At 34.0% G+C, this 12,735-nt stretch overlaps 1 protein-coding gene across 5 annotated transcripts; it reads right to left on the reverse strand.

Moving 5' to 3' along the window:
• Nucleotides 1–1,255: 1,255 nt before the first annotated feature.
• LOC18032183 lies at nucleotides 1,256–12,735 on the reverse strand. 5 transcript variants are annotated; one of them, XR_002904570.1, is made up of 9 exons: nucleotides 12,519–12,735; nucleotides 6,894–7,010; nucleotides 5,756–5,825; nucleotides 5,223–5,476; nucleotides 3,733–3,846; nucleotides 3,266–3,323; nucleotides 1,751–2,289; nucleotides 1,539–1,633; nucleotides 1,256–1,449 (listed from the first exon to the last, which is right to left on the reverse strand). XR_002904570.1 is itself a non-coding variant. In XM_024180122.1 (8 exons), the coding sequence occupies exons 2-8, from the start codon at nucleotides 6,984–6,986 to the stop codon at nucleotides 1,628–1,630; spliced, it is 1,134 nt and encodes a 377-aa protein (XP_024035890.1). In that variant the 5' UTR covers nucleotides 6,987–7,010; nucleotides 12,533–12,735; the 3' UTR covers nucleotides 1,256–1,627. The 5 variants fall into 5 exon arrangements, 4 of the variants coding, with proteins under 4 accessions (XP_024035890.1, XP_024035884.1, XP_024035892.1 ...); XM_024180122.1 differs by having other exon boundaries at nucleotides 1,256–1,633; nucleotides 12,533–12,735; XM_024180116.1 differs by having other exon boundaries at nucleotides 1,256–1,633.

Consider the following 12,735-nt stretch of genomic DNA (forward strand, 5'->3'; position numbering starts at 1 on the left):
ACTTAACAGGGAGAAGATGTTTTCAAAACAAATACCGAAATATGTCAAATCATTTAAAAGGGTTTCAATCACTTTAACAGTGAGAGAGGTTTCCAAAATCAAATACGTTAATCATTACAAGCGCAGCATCAGAACATACGAAAAGACAAACAAATTTTGGCGGCCCGATAGCAAATCGCTAAGGGAATCACGAGGTTGCCCAAACACCACTAGAGTACTAACACAATCCAAAAGGCCAAAAAAACACACACGTCTTTTATTTTGCAACCATTGAAGAGCCCACATATGATAAAAGATGTTTTGTCGCTCTACTCCGACAATATTTCGTTGCGTATCCGTGACAGTATCTAAACTTTTGGACCATAGAGAAATTTTCTACGCCAAAAAAAAAATAATAATAATAATAACAAATTTAAAAGAAAATTACTTTTATGTCCTCCAAGAAACTAACGTCATCCATGAAGAATAACTATTAAATTTGTGTTTCGCTAAGCGAATTGGGGCTCGGTGCAGAGAAACGGTAGAAGAATCCCACATCGATAGATTTATGTGTTTGTACATTTTTTATTAGGAAGGTGAGGAAGCGAGCGAAGCATGCTGGGGGGTGTGGGGTTTGGAAATTGCACGTGCCTTTATTAAACCCTAAACCCTTCCCTTAGCGGGCAATTTGTGGGGTCTTTGTCCGGTGTTTCCCCCGTGCGGTTTAAAAAAGAAACGTCGACGCCCGGCGCGTGTGATTTCCAAAGTCGACGACATTTGCCCCCGAGAGGTTGTTGAGGGGGTGAGCTGCCGGCACCTGACAGGTGTCTCGCGGTTACTGGTTATCCTCGCCTCTCAAGCACCCTCATTTTTAATTTAATTTATATCTTAAAGTGATTTTTTTAACCACATAAGAGATATGACGACAAAATTTTATCAACTGATCCCATTAAGAACATCTTAGCAGACTGCTTGAGTGCTTGGTGTTACTTCAAGTAATAAGACAAAATTTTATCAACTAATACCATTAAGAACATATTTCTTTTGACAACATTATTATTATTATTATTATTTTTGTTTATGGATTTGAATATTTGATTGAATTTGCCAACAATCTACCCTGAATTGACTAAATTTCCAAATTGATACCAAAACATGCCCGTATAAGCTTCTAGTTCCAAAAATATAACCTTGAAATAAAATCCAACATGGTTAGACACATTTGTGTGTGAATAATAAATGTATGTATGCAGGTCCAAAAAAATAAGCTTGGAAAAAAATCCAACATGGTTGACACATTTGTGTGTGTATATGTATGTATGTATGTATGTATATATCAATCCTTTCAAAGGTTAGTTGTTGTACAACCAAGCAGATATTACACCCGGCAAAAGAAAACGCCCAAGCGAAAACAGACCCAGAACTGCCCCCGATAACTCTTCTTGAAGTGAAAATAATGTCTTCTAAAAGCTGATAATTCATTCCATCACCAATAGTCAGGAGTACGCATAGAACCGAAAAACTTTGTTCCGGTAGGCAAATCAGAAGGGAAAACTTACTAATTAACTTCAGTTTCCCATCCTATCTGTTTCCAAAGAGTGATTTAAGCGGGTCTTGAAAGGTCCCAAGCTCGGCTAGACATTCAATCTTAATCCTGGAATATCAATAGGACCAAAATCGATTAAGAGAGAACAGCACATTAATTTTTTTTTTTTTAACTAATGCAGACATTCATACTGAAGTCTAAAGGTAGTCATTTAAGCAAGCTAACCTTCTTTTTTGATGATCGGTGCTCCAAAAATTTCCACGTTGGTTGCACAGTATTCGATGGAATAGTCCCCGACTGTAAGATAGCCTTGATCCATTTAACCCGGTTTACAAGTTCCTCATAGTCTAAGATTGCTGCTTCTATTGTATCAGAAAATGACGAATTTAAAGGAATGCTTCTATCGTATCTCATCTTCTTTGAGGATCCACTATTCTCACAACTTTTGTTTCCGGCATCAGTATCAGGCATTTCAGTTGCTGCATCTCTAATTTGTGAACTTGAAACGCTATCTGAATAACTTGATTTCCCAATGCCTGAATCCACCGCATCAAAGCCCATTTTTGTTTCCAGTGCATGCATTTCCTTAGAAGCTGCAGGGCTCAAAGGTCGCTTTGCATGTCGCTCTGATTTGTCCAGAGATGGTAGTGAACTAGTCGACATACGAGAAGAAAATGAAGCATTACATTCAGGTGATGGTCCAGCTGTTGGCTGAGCATTCTCTGTCATTTCTACTGGAGGGACCATCAAGTTTTGAGAGTCCTCTGCAGAAACAGAAGTTCCAATCAAATTTAAAAATTCAAACCATAATAAAAATTAAATTAGATCCTTCTTGTAAGCCAGAAGATAGGTTAATATTAGAACTTCTCGTTGAAAGCTGATACTACCCTATCAGTATATACTAACAGGGTTCTGATCAGCTGAGCACAGTCACGCTCTATAAGGTGTGCAACTGCCCGCACCTGATCATTATTCCCACTTACAATTATACCTCTTCAATGGTTATCAAACAACTTCAAGGGGCATCAAGCCAAATTTTCTAGCAGGGATGAGAGTTTCCTCAATGCCCAAAAATGAAAGTATGCTTGTGACTGACTCTATTTATATAAGCAGATGAAATCTGATAATCATAGACAGACCCAGTCCAGGTAGGTTTCTCCACCCGCCAGCAGAATTCAAGCTGTTATGTTAACTAAATTATTGTTATGCAATCATATGTCATACACTCAAAGTTGTTGGTTAGTCTCAAATCCTTATCAATTTATAACAACTTCCTAAATCCTAATAATTTGTTATTGCAGATCCCACATTCTATGAAACCAGAGTGAATCAAACAATGTCCTCCATAAAGAGAGAATGGATCGCTGCACACCAACATCAGTACACAGTGTATAGCAAATTTGCATACAGGAAGTTTCTATTGAAACAACAATAGCGATCAGGAAAAGCAATTTCTGCATTTAATCCCAGGCTTTATAGTCCTCATATAGGAACTTAGATATTGGAGTTCAGAAATTGTAAGTCGCATAGACATGAATGCAAGAAAAAAAAATTACATACATTCTTAGGTCTAGTTGTCTACATCTTTTGGCCAACACTAATATCAGACAGTAGCAGCACAAGAGCAACAGAAATTGGTGGACGAAAAATGAAAAGAAGAGAAATGGAAATGCACCCAGACTACCATGCTCTGCTCTTAAACAACGAGCAGAGACATGGTGCATCTGGCAGCACTCCTACCTTGATTCACAGGATTCAGTGGCTTGATTATCCGAGCACAATAACTGCTTTCTTTCTCCTTCAAAAGATAGCCATTGCCAACAAGTAAGGAAAACAAATACATGGTATCAACATTTGAATACAAGGTCAAATACATGGTATCAACATTTGAGTACAAGGTATCTAGGCCACATAGAAAAAGGATCATTATCTACATTTGAATACAAGGTATCTGCATATGGCAGAAGGATATCATCTACATTTGAATACAAGGTGCCTAAGGCCATAGGCCATTGGGCCTTTTACTTCTCCTTTCATAAAATTGTTTATCAATATAAATTGCCTTTCAAGTAACAAGATGCCAGCGTCATGCATTTAACAAGTCATAACAGGTTTAAGGTTATAAGCAGCAATATATTTTGAAGGAATAAAATGAAAAAGAATACAGACAAGCATAAAAAAGTAGACATAGGAGAAAGAGACAATACAGAAGTGGGCACAGTCCAGCCATTGTCTAGAGACCATTCCAAGGTTGGGCGTAGGTCCTTGAGGAAAACTTCATAAGACAACCCCTCACCAACCGGAGGTGGTAGGAGCTCAATCTGTAGAATAGAATATATAATTGTAAAAAAGCTTTTTCAGGAGAAACCAAAAGGTGGACTAAAAATATTTTTTCATTAAAAAATAGTTCCTCCAATTAAGCAATTAACCCATTCGTAATCTTGAAATTCAAGCCTTAAAGTTACAAAGGCTTGTAGAAAGACATGATGAGGGTTTAGAATTTATCAATTAATAAAACTGTTTCTGTTAGAACAAGAAAAAGGAAAAACGATGAGAAAAAAATTAAATTAAAAAAACCTTTGCACACAACATTACTGAGATTTATTTTCAATTACAGTTCCCTCCTGAAAAAGTGCATACATAATGCAAAAGTCATAAAAATGTTCTTGTTCACTGCCTTATGATTTTTACCAATACAATTTACATGAAAATAGTGTTAAACCTCAATTAAAAGATGTCTAGTATGCAGTGGTCAAAAGACTGCCTGATAATTCTACAATTACATTACTATTTTAAATGATCTGCTGCAACAAAATATAAGGATCATATCCCTCAAAATATTTCCATTGTGTACTACAAAGGTGACATTACTATGGTTCTCTTGACTTCTTTTGTAAAAGGACAAACACTTTTCCCACATGAAAACGTCAAAAGAGCGAGAAAGGAAAGGGAAAAAAAAAAAAAAGATTTTCCGAAAGGTATTGAGATGAGAATTTGTTTTAGAATATTCACATGCTTATGCATCTTTTTCCATGTATTCGGTGCAGAAGCACTTTTTTCGGCTCCAGATTCTTGAAACAATATGTATTACCTACTGCATATTTGCCACAATTATTCCAGAAGTTAAATATTTTAAGACTCGAAAGCTCTGTGCCAAAATGCAGGAACTAGGGATTAGTAACTGTGTAAACTGGAAAAGATTCAGAGTTCCAAGTGGGAGGAATTTGTCCCTCTCTCCCTTCATAACTCACCCCCTCCGGGTAAAGGTATGTTAGCCCAACTACTGAAACTCAGTTGAGCAACTAACAGAAATTGAAAAGTATAAGCTCCGGAAAGAATACTCTCTCACACAGAGTAATAAGCCATGCTGTGAAGCGCTAGGGTAAGAAGAGAGAATTTTTTTTCATGATAATATGAAAATTCTTCCTCCACTGCAGATGTTATATGCTATGTGAAAGTGGAATTCTGATGCAATAATTTATATTATAATACTAGGAGAAAATTGTTTGAAAAGAAAAAATTTATAAGAAAACAAGACTCCATTATTGCATAACAAGAGCAGTATTGTAAACAGCATCCTGTCATAAAAAACATGCGTACAGCCTATCAAAGTAGGCATGAAATAAAATAACAAGGAACAAGCCATATTAAGAAGTCTCAATAAGTACATAACATAAATGAGGTGCAAAAATATTACCCGAGCCTTCCCATCCCCAAGTATTTCTGTTAGCCTTCCAGTCCAATAACAATTATCAGTCCACCAATCAACCAAATCCCCCACCTTCCATACATCATTGACAATAACAACCACTTCTGTAATGTTGTTGACGTCAGGCATTTGACTTTCACAAAATATAGGAGGAAAGGATGGGCGAACCATTATTTGTCTTTTCATCTCCTTCGATCTAGAACCACCAACAGGTTTCTGATATAACTTTGTCCATCGTATTTCTACAGAAGACCACACATCAAATAACAATGAAAAGCAGATAAAAATCAACTCACTAGCAGAACCATAATATATCATCCAATGGAAGTATCTCTGCCATGAAAGGTCTAGAAACAACGCTTAGATTTGCCAAACATATGAGAAAAGTTATAACTACAGTTCAGTCAAAAAAGCACAAGTGAAGGAACTATTCACTCCCAAGGCTAAATTTGTGACAAGCATACACATAAATGAAAATGCATGGCAAAGGCATATGCACACAAACAAGAGATACTACTTACTTTCATCTGGAAAGTCTAGATATTCCAAGGTATGCATTACTTCTTTATGCCGCACGGAAATGTTCCTTATCTGATAAAAGCAAAGGATACCAAACAACAAAAATATCATTCTCATTAAGACCTATAGTATTTACAATAAAGCATGAAGAGACACTAAAGAAACAACAGTAAAAGCAATTGTGTTTAAAAAACAAAAAAAGGACTGAATGAATGAAAGAAAATGTAATCTTTAGCAAGAAAATGGTCTTTCATTAACGAAATAGCAAGATAATGTTTAAAACCATGCATGGACAGACATTAATGGCACAGCAGCTGATTAAAGGACTCGTCCTGACATAAATTTTGTCTAGAGAAACGTCTGAGTCAATTACCAAAAAATTTAATTACGAACAGACGTATGTTAAGCACATAGAAATAGAAGGCTAATTCTCCCCTAAATGACCAATGTCGGTAACTGTTTAATATTGAAAGTGGCAGATAATAAACAAAATTCATAGTAATAACTTATCCCACTTAAGTTTTGATCTTTTTGTACTGTCTAGTCAAAATCAACAAGAAAGAGTTCATGTCATGATAAGAAAATAGGTGATTTCTTCTGTGCATCAGATGAAAGGGTTTGGGCATGCTTTTTAGTTAGGCCTTCCTTGGCTTAAAACATGATGGCTGATGGCACAATGTTTTAACTACACCTAAATACTTCTAACAAGTTGGAGGCATAAACTTTTATGGAGTGCCACAAACATCTGTATGAGACAATAACCCTTTCATGTCCTTCAAAGTATATCAAACCAAACTATTTGTCAACATGCCACTGAAATCTTCCATTTCATCAGCAAAGTTGATCTACTACAGTAGAAGCAGCAAATCATAGACAAAAAAGAAAAGAAAAAAAATATATAATTAGGATGATCACTATATGCTGCTACAAAATGAATGTAATGAGAAACCCCAAGGCAGTATAAAAATCATAGGATCCAACCAGAAGTTAGATTTTTGTTCCATATTTTGTTATAATTAATCATCGATACTGTGAATGAAACTTAGTTTTAAAAACTAAGCATGGCCGTATTAAAAGTATAACACAGAATCAAAAGTATTTAAAGTAAATTTAATCTACATAGCCATGACCCTAACATACCTTACATCGGAACCATGAACTCCGAAAACCTGGAACAAAAGATCTTGACTCTGTCAGTTGGCCAACTTTAAATGGAAGGCGAGACTTACCCATGATAATCCATGAAGCAGTAAATAGCTGTAACAAGGGCACCAACAAAATCAGCTGAAATTTCAAATTTGGATATCGGCAATAAACAATTGCATGTTCATGTTTTAACAGGTATTTGCCTTGCCTCTTTGTTTGTTATCTGGGATTTGGGTAATAATTCCAAACTAAAATTGGTGGCCTATATCAATCCATTGAGTTCTTTTTTTTTTAAATTCAATTTATTAAACAGAAACAGAATATTTTATTAAAATGAACAGAAAAGTCATATAAAAGCAAACCAGATAACCAGAGGTCCACAAGGGAAATAAAAACAGCCTTATAAGCTTCCTGTGGGCTATACAAAACGAAAACAGCATATTCATACCCCAAACAGTATACTAGTCCCAAAACTTACAAAACCTAGAGGAGGTCCATTAAACAATATTAACTGAAGATCCATCCCCAATTGAGATTGATGAAAAAGAGAAAATTGTCTTCAAAATCCTTAGAGACTGAGACTCAAAGAGAAGCACAAGAATGATTTTGTCCCATGTGATGTGGGACAAGTAGAGTTGCAGTTTAATTTATTTTTCTTGCTTAATTACGATTTGCTTTACATTTTCTTGTTAAAATCATATTCCTGCTCTTGTAAGGAATCATAAGTTTATTAGGTTTATGATCAATTACTATTAGTATAAATAGGCTTGTTATTCTAGTTTATTTCACCAATTCATTTAATTCTCAACATCTATTATCGCTTTCACACTATGTCACCACAGCCAGTTTTCATCCTCTTCCTTGTCTTATTAAAAAATAGACTATTTCTTTCTTGCCACAACATCCCTAAAAAAGTAAGGACTGCACATTTCCATTAAATTCATTTCGTTTCTTATATTCTTTAAACCACCAATCCTTAGAAGTCATTTGCTTGTCCCTTTCAAACACCATAATCAAGTCTTAGGAGCTGATTTCTGCTTGTTTCTTCTACTCCATTATCTTTCTTCTAAGACCGCAATTTCCCTACTAAAACACTCATTTTTGCTATATCATTCTCCTTAATTGCCACCTATACTTTGCTATTCAATAAACAACAGCTTTGAATGCTCAATCTTAAACTAATAGGTAAAGGCTGATTGAATGATTGTATATAAACTCTTAACACCCTTTTATGTGTAAGGTTTAATTTATTTAACAAGATAGGCATGTTTATCCAAAGCAACCATATACATGGATCGAAACACACGCTAAACTTGTTATATATTGTCATGTGATTAATAGAATGAGGGACTCAAGCACAAAACCACAATGTCAACCTCCATCTAACATCTTCGTGTGAAATAGCAAAAGCATACCACAATATGGACATCAATAGCAAATGAAACAAATCATGTATTGCATAAAAGGGCCAATAATAGATCAAGATTCAACATAACCTTTATCTACATCCATAAGTAAAACAAACATCCATCAAACAGTAAATTTATGAAAAAGATACAGGAATACAAAACTGAAGTTTTGAACACTCTATGGCGTAGAACAAAAGGCTTAATAGAAATAAAGAACTATAGAAAGAAATGGGGATATTTTGAAAGCAAAAGAGAAGAAACCAGGAAACCCACTAAGGATCAATTTAGGATTGCGGTGGTTGATCAAATAAATTGCTTTCGCAGTGTGGATAAAATAAGCTACTAATTAACAAGCAGCTTGGTGTTTGGAAAATTGTGTCATTGCAATTGCTGTGAGTTTGAAAGCAAAATACATGCATTTAATAAATTATTTAGAAATGCATTTTTTTCTTTTTAAAAGACAAAAAACTACATAAAATCATGGTTAGCTTTCACATGAAATTATTCAAAGTTTACAGAAAATTTATGTAATCATATGCAAGTCTTATTGATTTTTATAATAAAAAATAAAAGTAAAATACAAAAAATATGAACTTACTGAACCAAAACTTTGATATTGGAGAGAATGTATATTAGTCCTGGTAGTAATTTGATTGTGGCAATAATATCATATCTAATGGTTTATATATTTGGGTTTATGGAAAAATAAGACATAATTGCCTTTCTATTAAAATATTAAGAAAATAATAGAAACTTTAAAAATGTTTAGTGACTTATTTAATAAGCTACTTTTAAGAAGTGACCTTCTACTTACTTTTAAAAGTTACTATCAAAATGAAGAAAATTACAAAATAAATAATTTTTACAAAATTTTCCAAATAATATTTTTGTCAAAAATTACTCAATAAGCAATTTATGGAGTTTCAACCTCAATCCCAAACAGGGCTAAGAATTCATATAGAAAAAGAGAATATTCAAAATTCAATTCATTCATGCTATCAACATATTCCTTCCAATTAGCAATGGTGATTAATTCATGTCGCAACACAACAAAGATACCAACAAATCTTTAAATCAAATTCATAAAAAGAATGTAGACACATGATGAAGTCATGATAGCATCTAGAATTCCCAATGAAAAGTGGGTTGGTAAAATTAGACTTATTTCAAGATAGAATAATAGAAGACTTCCCAAGTAATATCCCAATATTCTCATCTTAAGTATTGATGTAGCATTCATTATTGATTGATCAATTTCATAACTTGTGAAATTACTTATTATTCCATCCCATCATCTAATGGATGGATGGCACCCCACTTAGGATTGTAAAGGTTAGAAACACACTTAGAAAGTGTAGAATCGCTCTTTAAGATTAAAGTAATAACTAAAAGAAAAAAATAAAATTCATAATAACCAAAACCAAATAAGATTAAACAACTTAAGATGACAATAACTAGATTAAAGAATTTTAGCAATTCAACACAAAGGAGCATCTTACCCAACCCAAAAATACAAAACACCATTAGAAAAGGTTCTACAACCTCTCTTACATTACCTTTTTTACTCATTGCAAAAGATCAAAATTAAAATCAAATATATGGTCAGGGTTCAAAGTTCAAACCCCATCTTAGGGATACTTTTCAAACTCAATCTTGGGGATACTTATCTAGAATATTTATATCCACAAGTTTCTTGAATACTAAGGTTGTGGAATCTGCAATAGTCCTAACTTAAAATGCAATGACTTGTGGGTTTACATATACATACAAACACCCACAAGTACTCAACTCTTAAAATAGATAATGCCTACTTTGCAAGAATAGACAAAATCACATCTTTTTGAATAAGAACTAAAGTTAAAAAGACTAAAACCAATCAGACAAGAAATCAAACTAGCCGTGAACACAATTTGAATCCAAAAATACTAACAACCAAATAGATCTTACTTAACTACTTGGCAACAACAACGAGTGGGTCCATCCAATTCAATTGGTAAAAAGTAAAATCATTTGTGTGGAAACAAGATGTCTTAAGGTTCAAACACCGCTCACATTGGTTGGGTGGAGAGGGGACTGAATTGGGTTGCCGTTAGGCTATAATAATAATAATAATACAATAACAGTAAATTTATTAACAAATCACTCCTTAGTAGGGGTGGGCAAACCCAATATACTCCAATGAACCCAATTGAACCCAATTGAACCCAACCCAATTAAATTTAGATGGATGATTGGGTCACTTTTTCCAACCTAATTAATGAGGGTTGGATTGGGTTCATGTTGATGCCCTAACCCCAACCCAAGAATAATAAAAATTATAGCAAAATTAATATCAACTATAAACGTAGCTCTTTTCATTCTTTTATAAAAAAAGACTATTTTCAATTTCTCTTAGTTTAACCTAACATTGATTGAATCCTCTACATTCAAAATTCAGCAATCAAACCCGAATTTTCATTAAAAATAAGTTAATAGATTATAAAACATTATGTCATATAGTTTCTTATACAATCTTTATTTTGTTGCTTTGTTTATAAATAAATGTGAGGTATAATGAACAATACTTAATATATGATGGAGAATTAACATTTTTTTCCTATTTTAATCAATTTTAAGATAAGAATGTTCTTTTTTTAATCTTTTTCTATTTATGATTTTTTTAAATTTTTTTTTTTTTTTTTTTGCTAAGAAACAAAAGATTAAATAAAACTATAAGAAATATGTACAAGGATTAGGAGGACTAAAAATCCACAAAATAAGGACGAGAAGTCCCAAAATAAACAAAACACTTAGAAACTGCAAAGATAAAATATCGCAAAACCCAAAAACACTAGCTTACTAAGAGCGCATCCCTATTAAGATATAAAAGCTTCACAATTAAGCAAAATAAAAAGAAGACTGCACAGCCCCATAGAACCGTTGCTTTTTTTTGCCCTTTTAAGCAAGAAAAACTTTCTAAGAGGAGGGAGTAGCATGATACAGGGGCTGACCAGCTTAGATTAAAGGTCTTATACAAGTTAGACCACAAAAAGTAAGCAGCATTGCAGTGTAGAAATAGATGATCAACATTCTCTGAAGCATTTTTACAAACGACACACCATTCTGGAAATAAAGCCATGTTAGGTCTCGTTCTTTGAACCATGTCATTTGTGTTGATTTTTCTATGAGCAACCATCATCTTCACCTTGGTAGGGACTTTAGCTTTCCAAATCCGGTAAGAAGGAGAAAATGAGGGGGCAACGGGGTTATCTATGAGGTTAAGAAAGTAAGATTTCATAGAGAAACATCATGATTTATCCAAATTCCAAACTCTCTTATCCTCTTTTAGATTATTAAGAAAAACTCCTTGTAGAATCCTGAGCATCTTAGCACATTGTTCAGATTCTCTATCATTCAAGTTTCTAATGAACTTAAAATCCCAACTCCACTGCATAATAGAGTACTCACACATACTAGCTATAGAGCATTCACGACCTCAAGAAAGTCTATATAATCGAGGGAAAAGATCACAGAGAGCAACTTCTTTAATCCAACAATCCTCCCAAAAATTAATTTTAATCAACTCGATCAATCAAATCCAATCTAATGATTTAAGGGTTGGATTGGTTTAGGTTGAACATATTTATTTAGTTAGATTGAGTTGATTTTTGCAAACCTAATCAATAGTGGGTTAGTTTGAATTTTCACAAACCCAATTAAACCCAACCCATTCCCGCCCCAACTCCTTAGTCGCGTGGTGAGCATCTTCGAACCTCATACTTAAAATCAAGGGTTCAATGTCTTCCCATATGAATTGTAAATTGTAATTTTCTTTCAAATATTACATTAGAAGTCTATTCATGGTTGCATCAAAAGAAACAAAAACTCTCAATCAACATAACCTAGCCAAATTTGGCACAATCAATTTAGAAAAAATAAAATAAAATAAAACATACCTCCCAAGAAACCAAGCCTCCCTTAAAAGAGAATAAAACCCTAGATGTTCCTTCTCTCTGTACACCTATGTATACATTTATACGGATGCCAAACAAATCTAAGCGAATCTTTAATAAAATTCACAATTAAATTGTTCTTTATCCACGTCCGCCTAATGCGGGTGTTTGTTAAAAAGAAAACGTACTTCGTAAGGACTCTTTAGCGTAATTAAAGAAGAGATAAATCATTGAAAATAAATTAGATGTGAAAAAAAAAGAATGAAAATTTTGGAAACCTTGCGAGTTTTACGTGAATGAATGTGGAATGCGTTTGGCTAGCGACGTGGTGGTACTCCACAGGAGCGTGCAACTTCTGGAAGCGCACCGCCGGAATTTCACTGATTACGCTGGCAAGCGGCAACACAGGCGATGCTTAGCGGATAGACGAGGCTCTTCTGGAAATTTTGAAAAATTAAGGTAAAGTACACATTTGCCCTTTCGAATTTGGTAAGT

Source organism: Citrus clementina, unplaced genomic scaffold (assembly GCF_000493195.1).
Source record: "Citrus clementina cultivar Clemenules unplaced genomic scaffold, Citrus_clementina_v1.0 scaffold_9, whole genome shotgun sequence".
Classification (NCBI taxonomy): Eukaryota; Viridiplantae; Streptophyta; class Magnoliopsida; order Sapindales; family Rutaceae; genus Citrus; species Citrus x clementina.

What these genes read in the sequence shown, in the direction of transcription:
- LOC18032183 (XM_024180122.1), bottom strand. Translation starts at nt 6,986, where the DNA reads ATGGGTAAGTCTCGCCTTCCATTTAAAGTTGGCCAACTGACAGAGTCA. An exon ending in GTTCATGGTTCCGATGTAAG is followed by an intron (nt 5,826 to 6,893) that starts GTATGTTAGGGT and finishes TGCTTTTATCAG; the next exon opens with ATAAGGAACATTTCCGTGCG. An exon ending in TTGGGGATGGGAAGGCTCGG is followed by an intron (nt 3,847 to 5,222) that starts GTAATATTTTTG and finishes TCTATTCTACAG; the next exon opens with ATTGAGCTCCTACCACCTCC.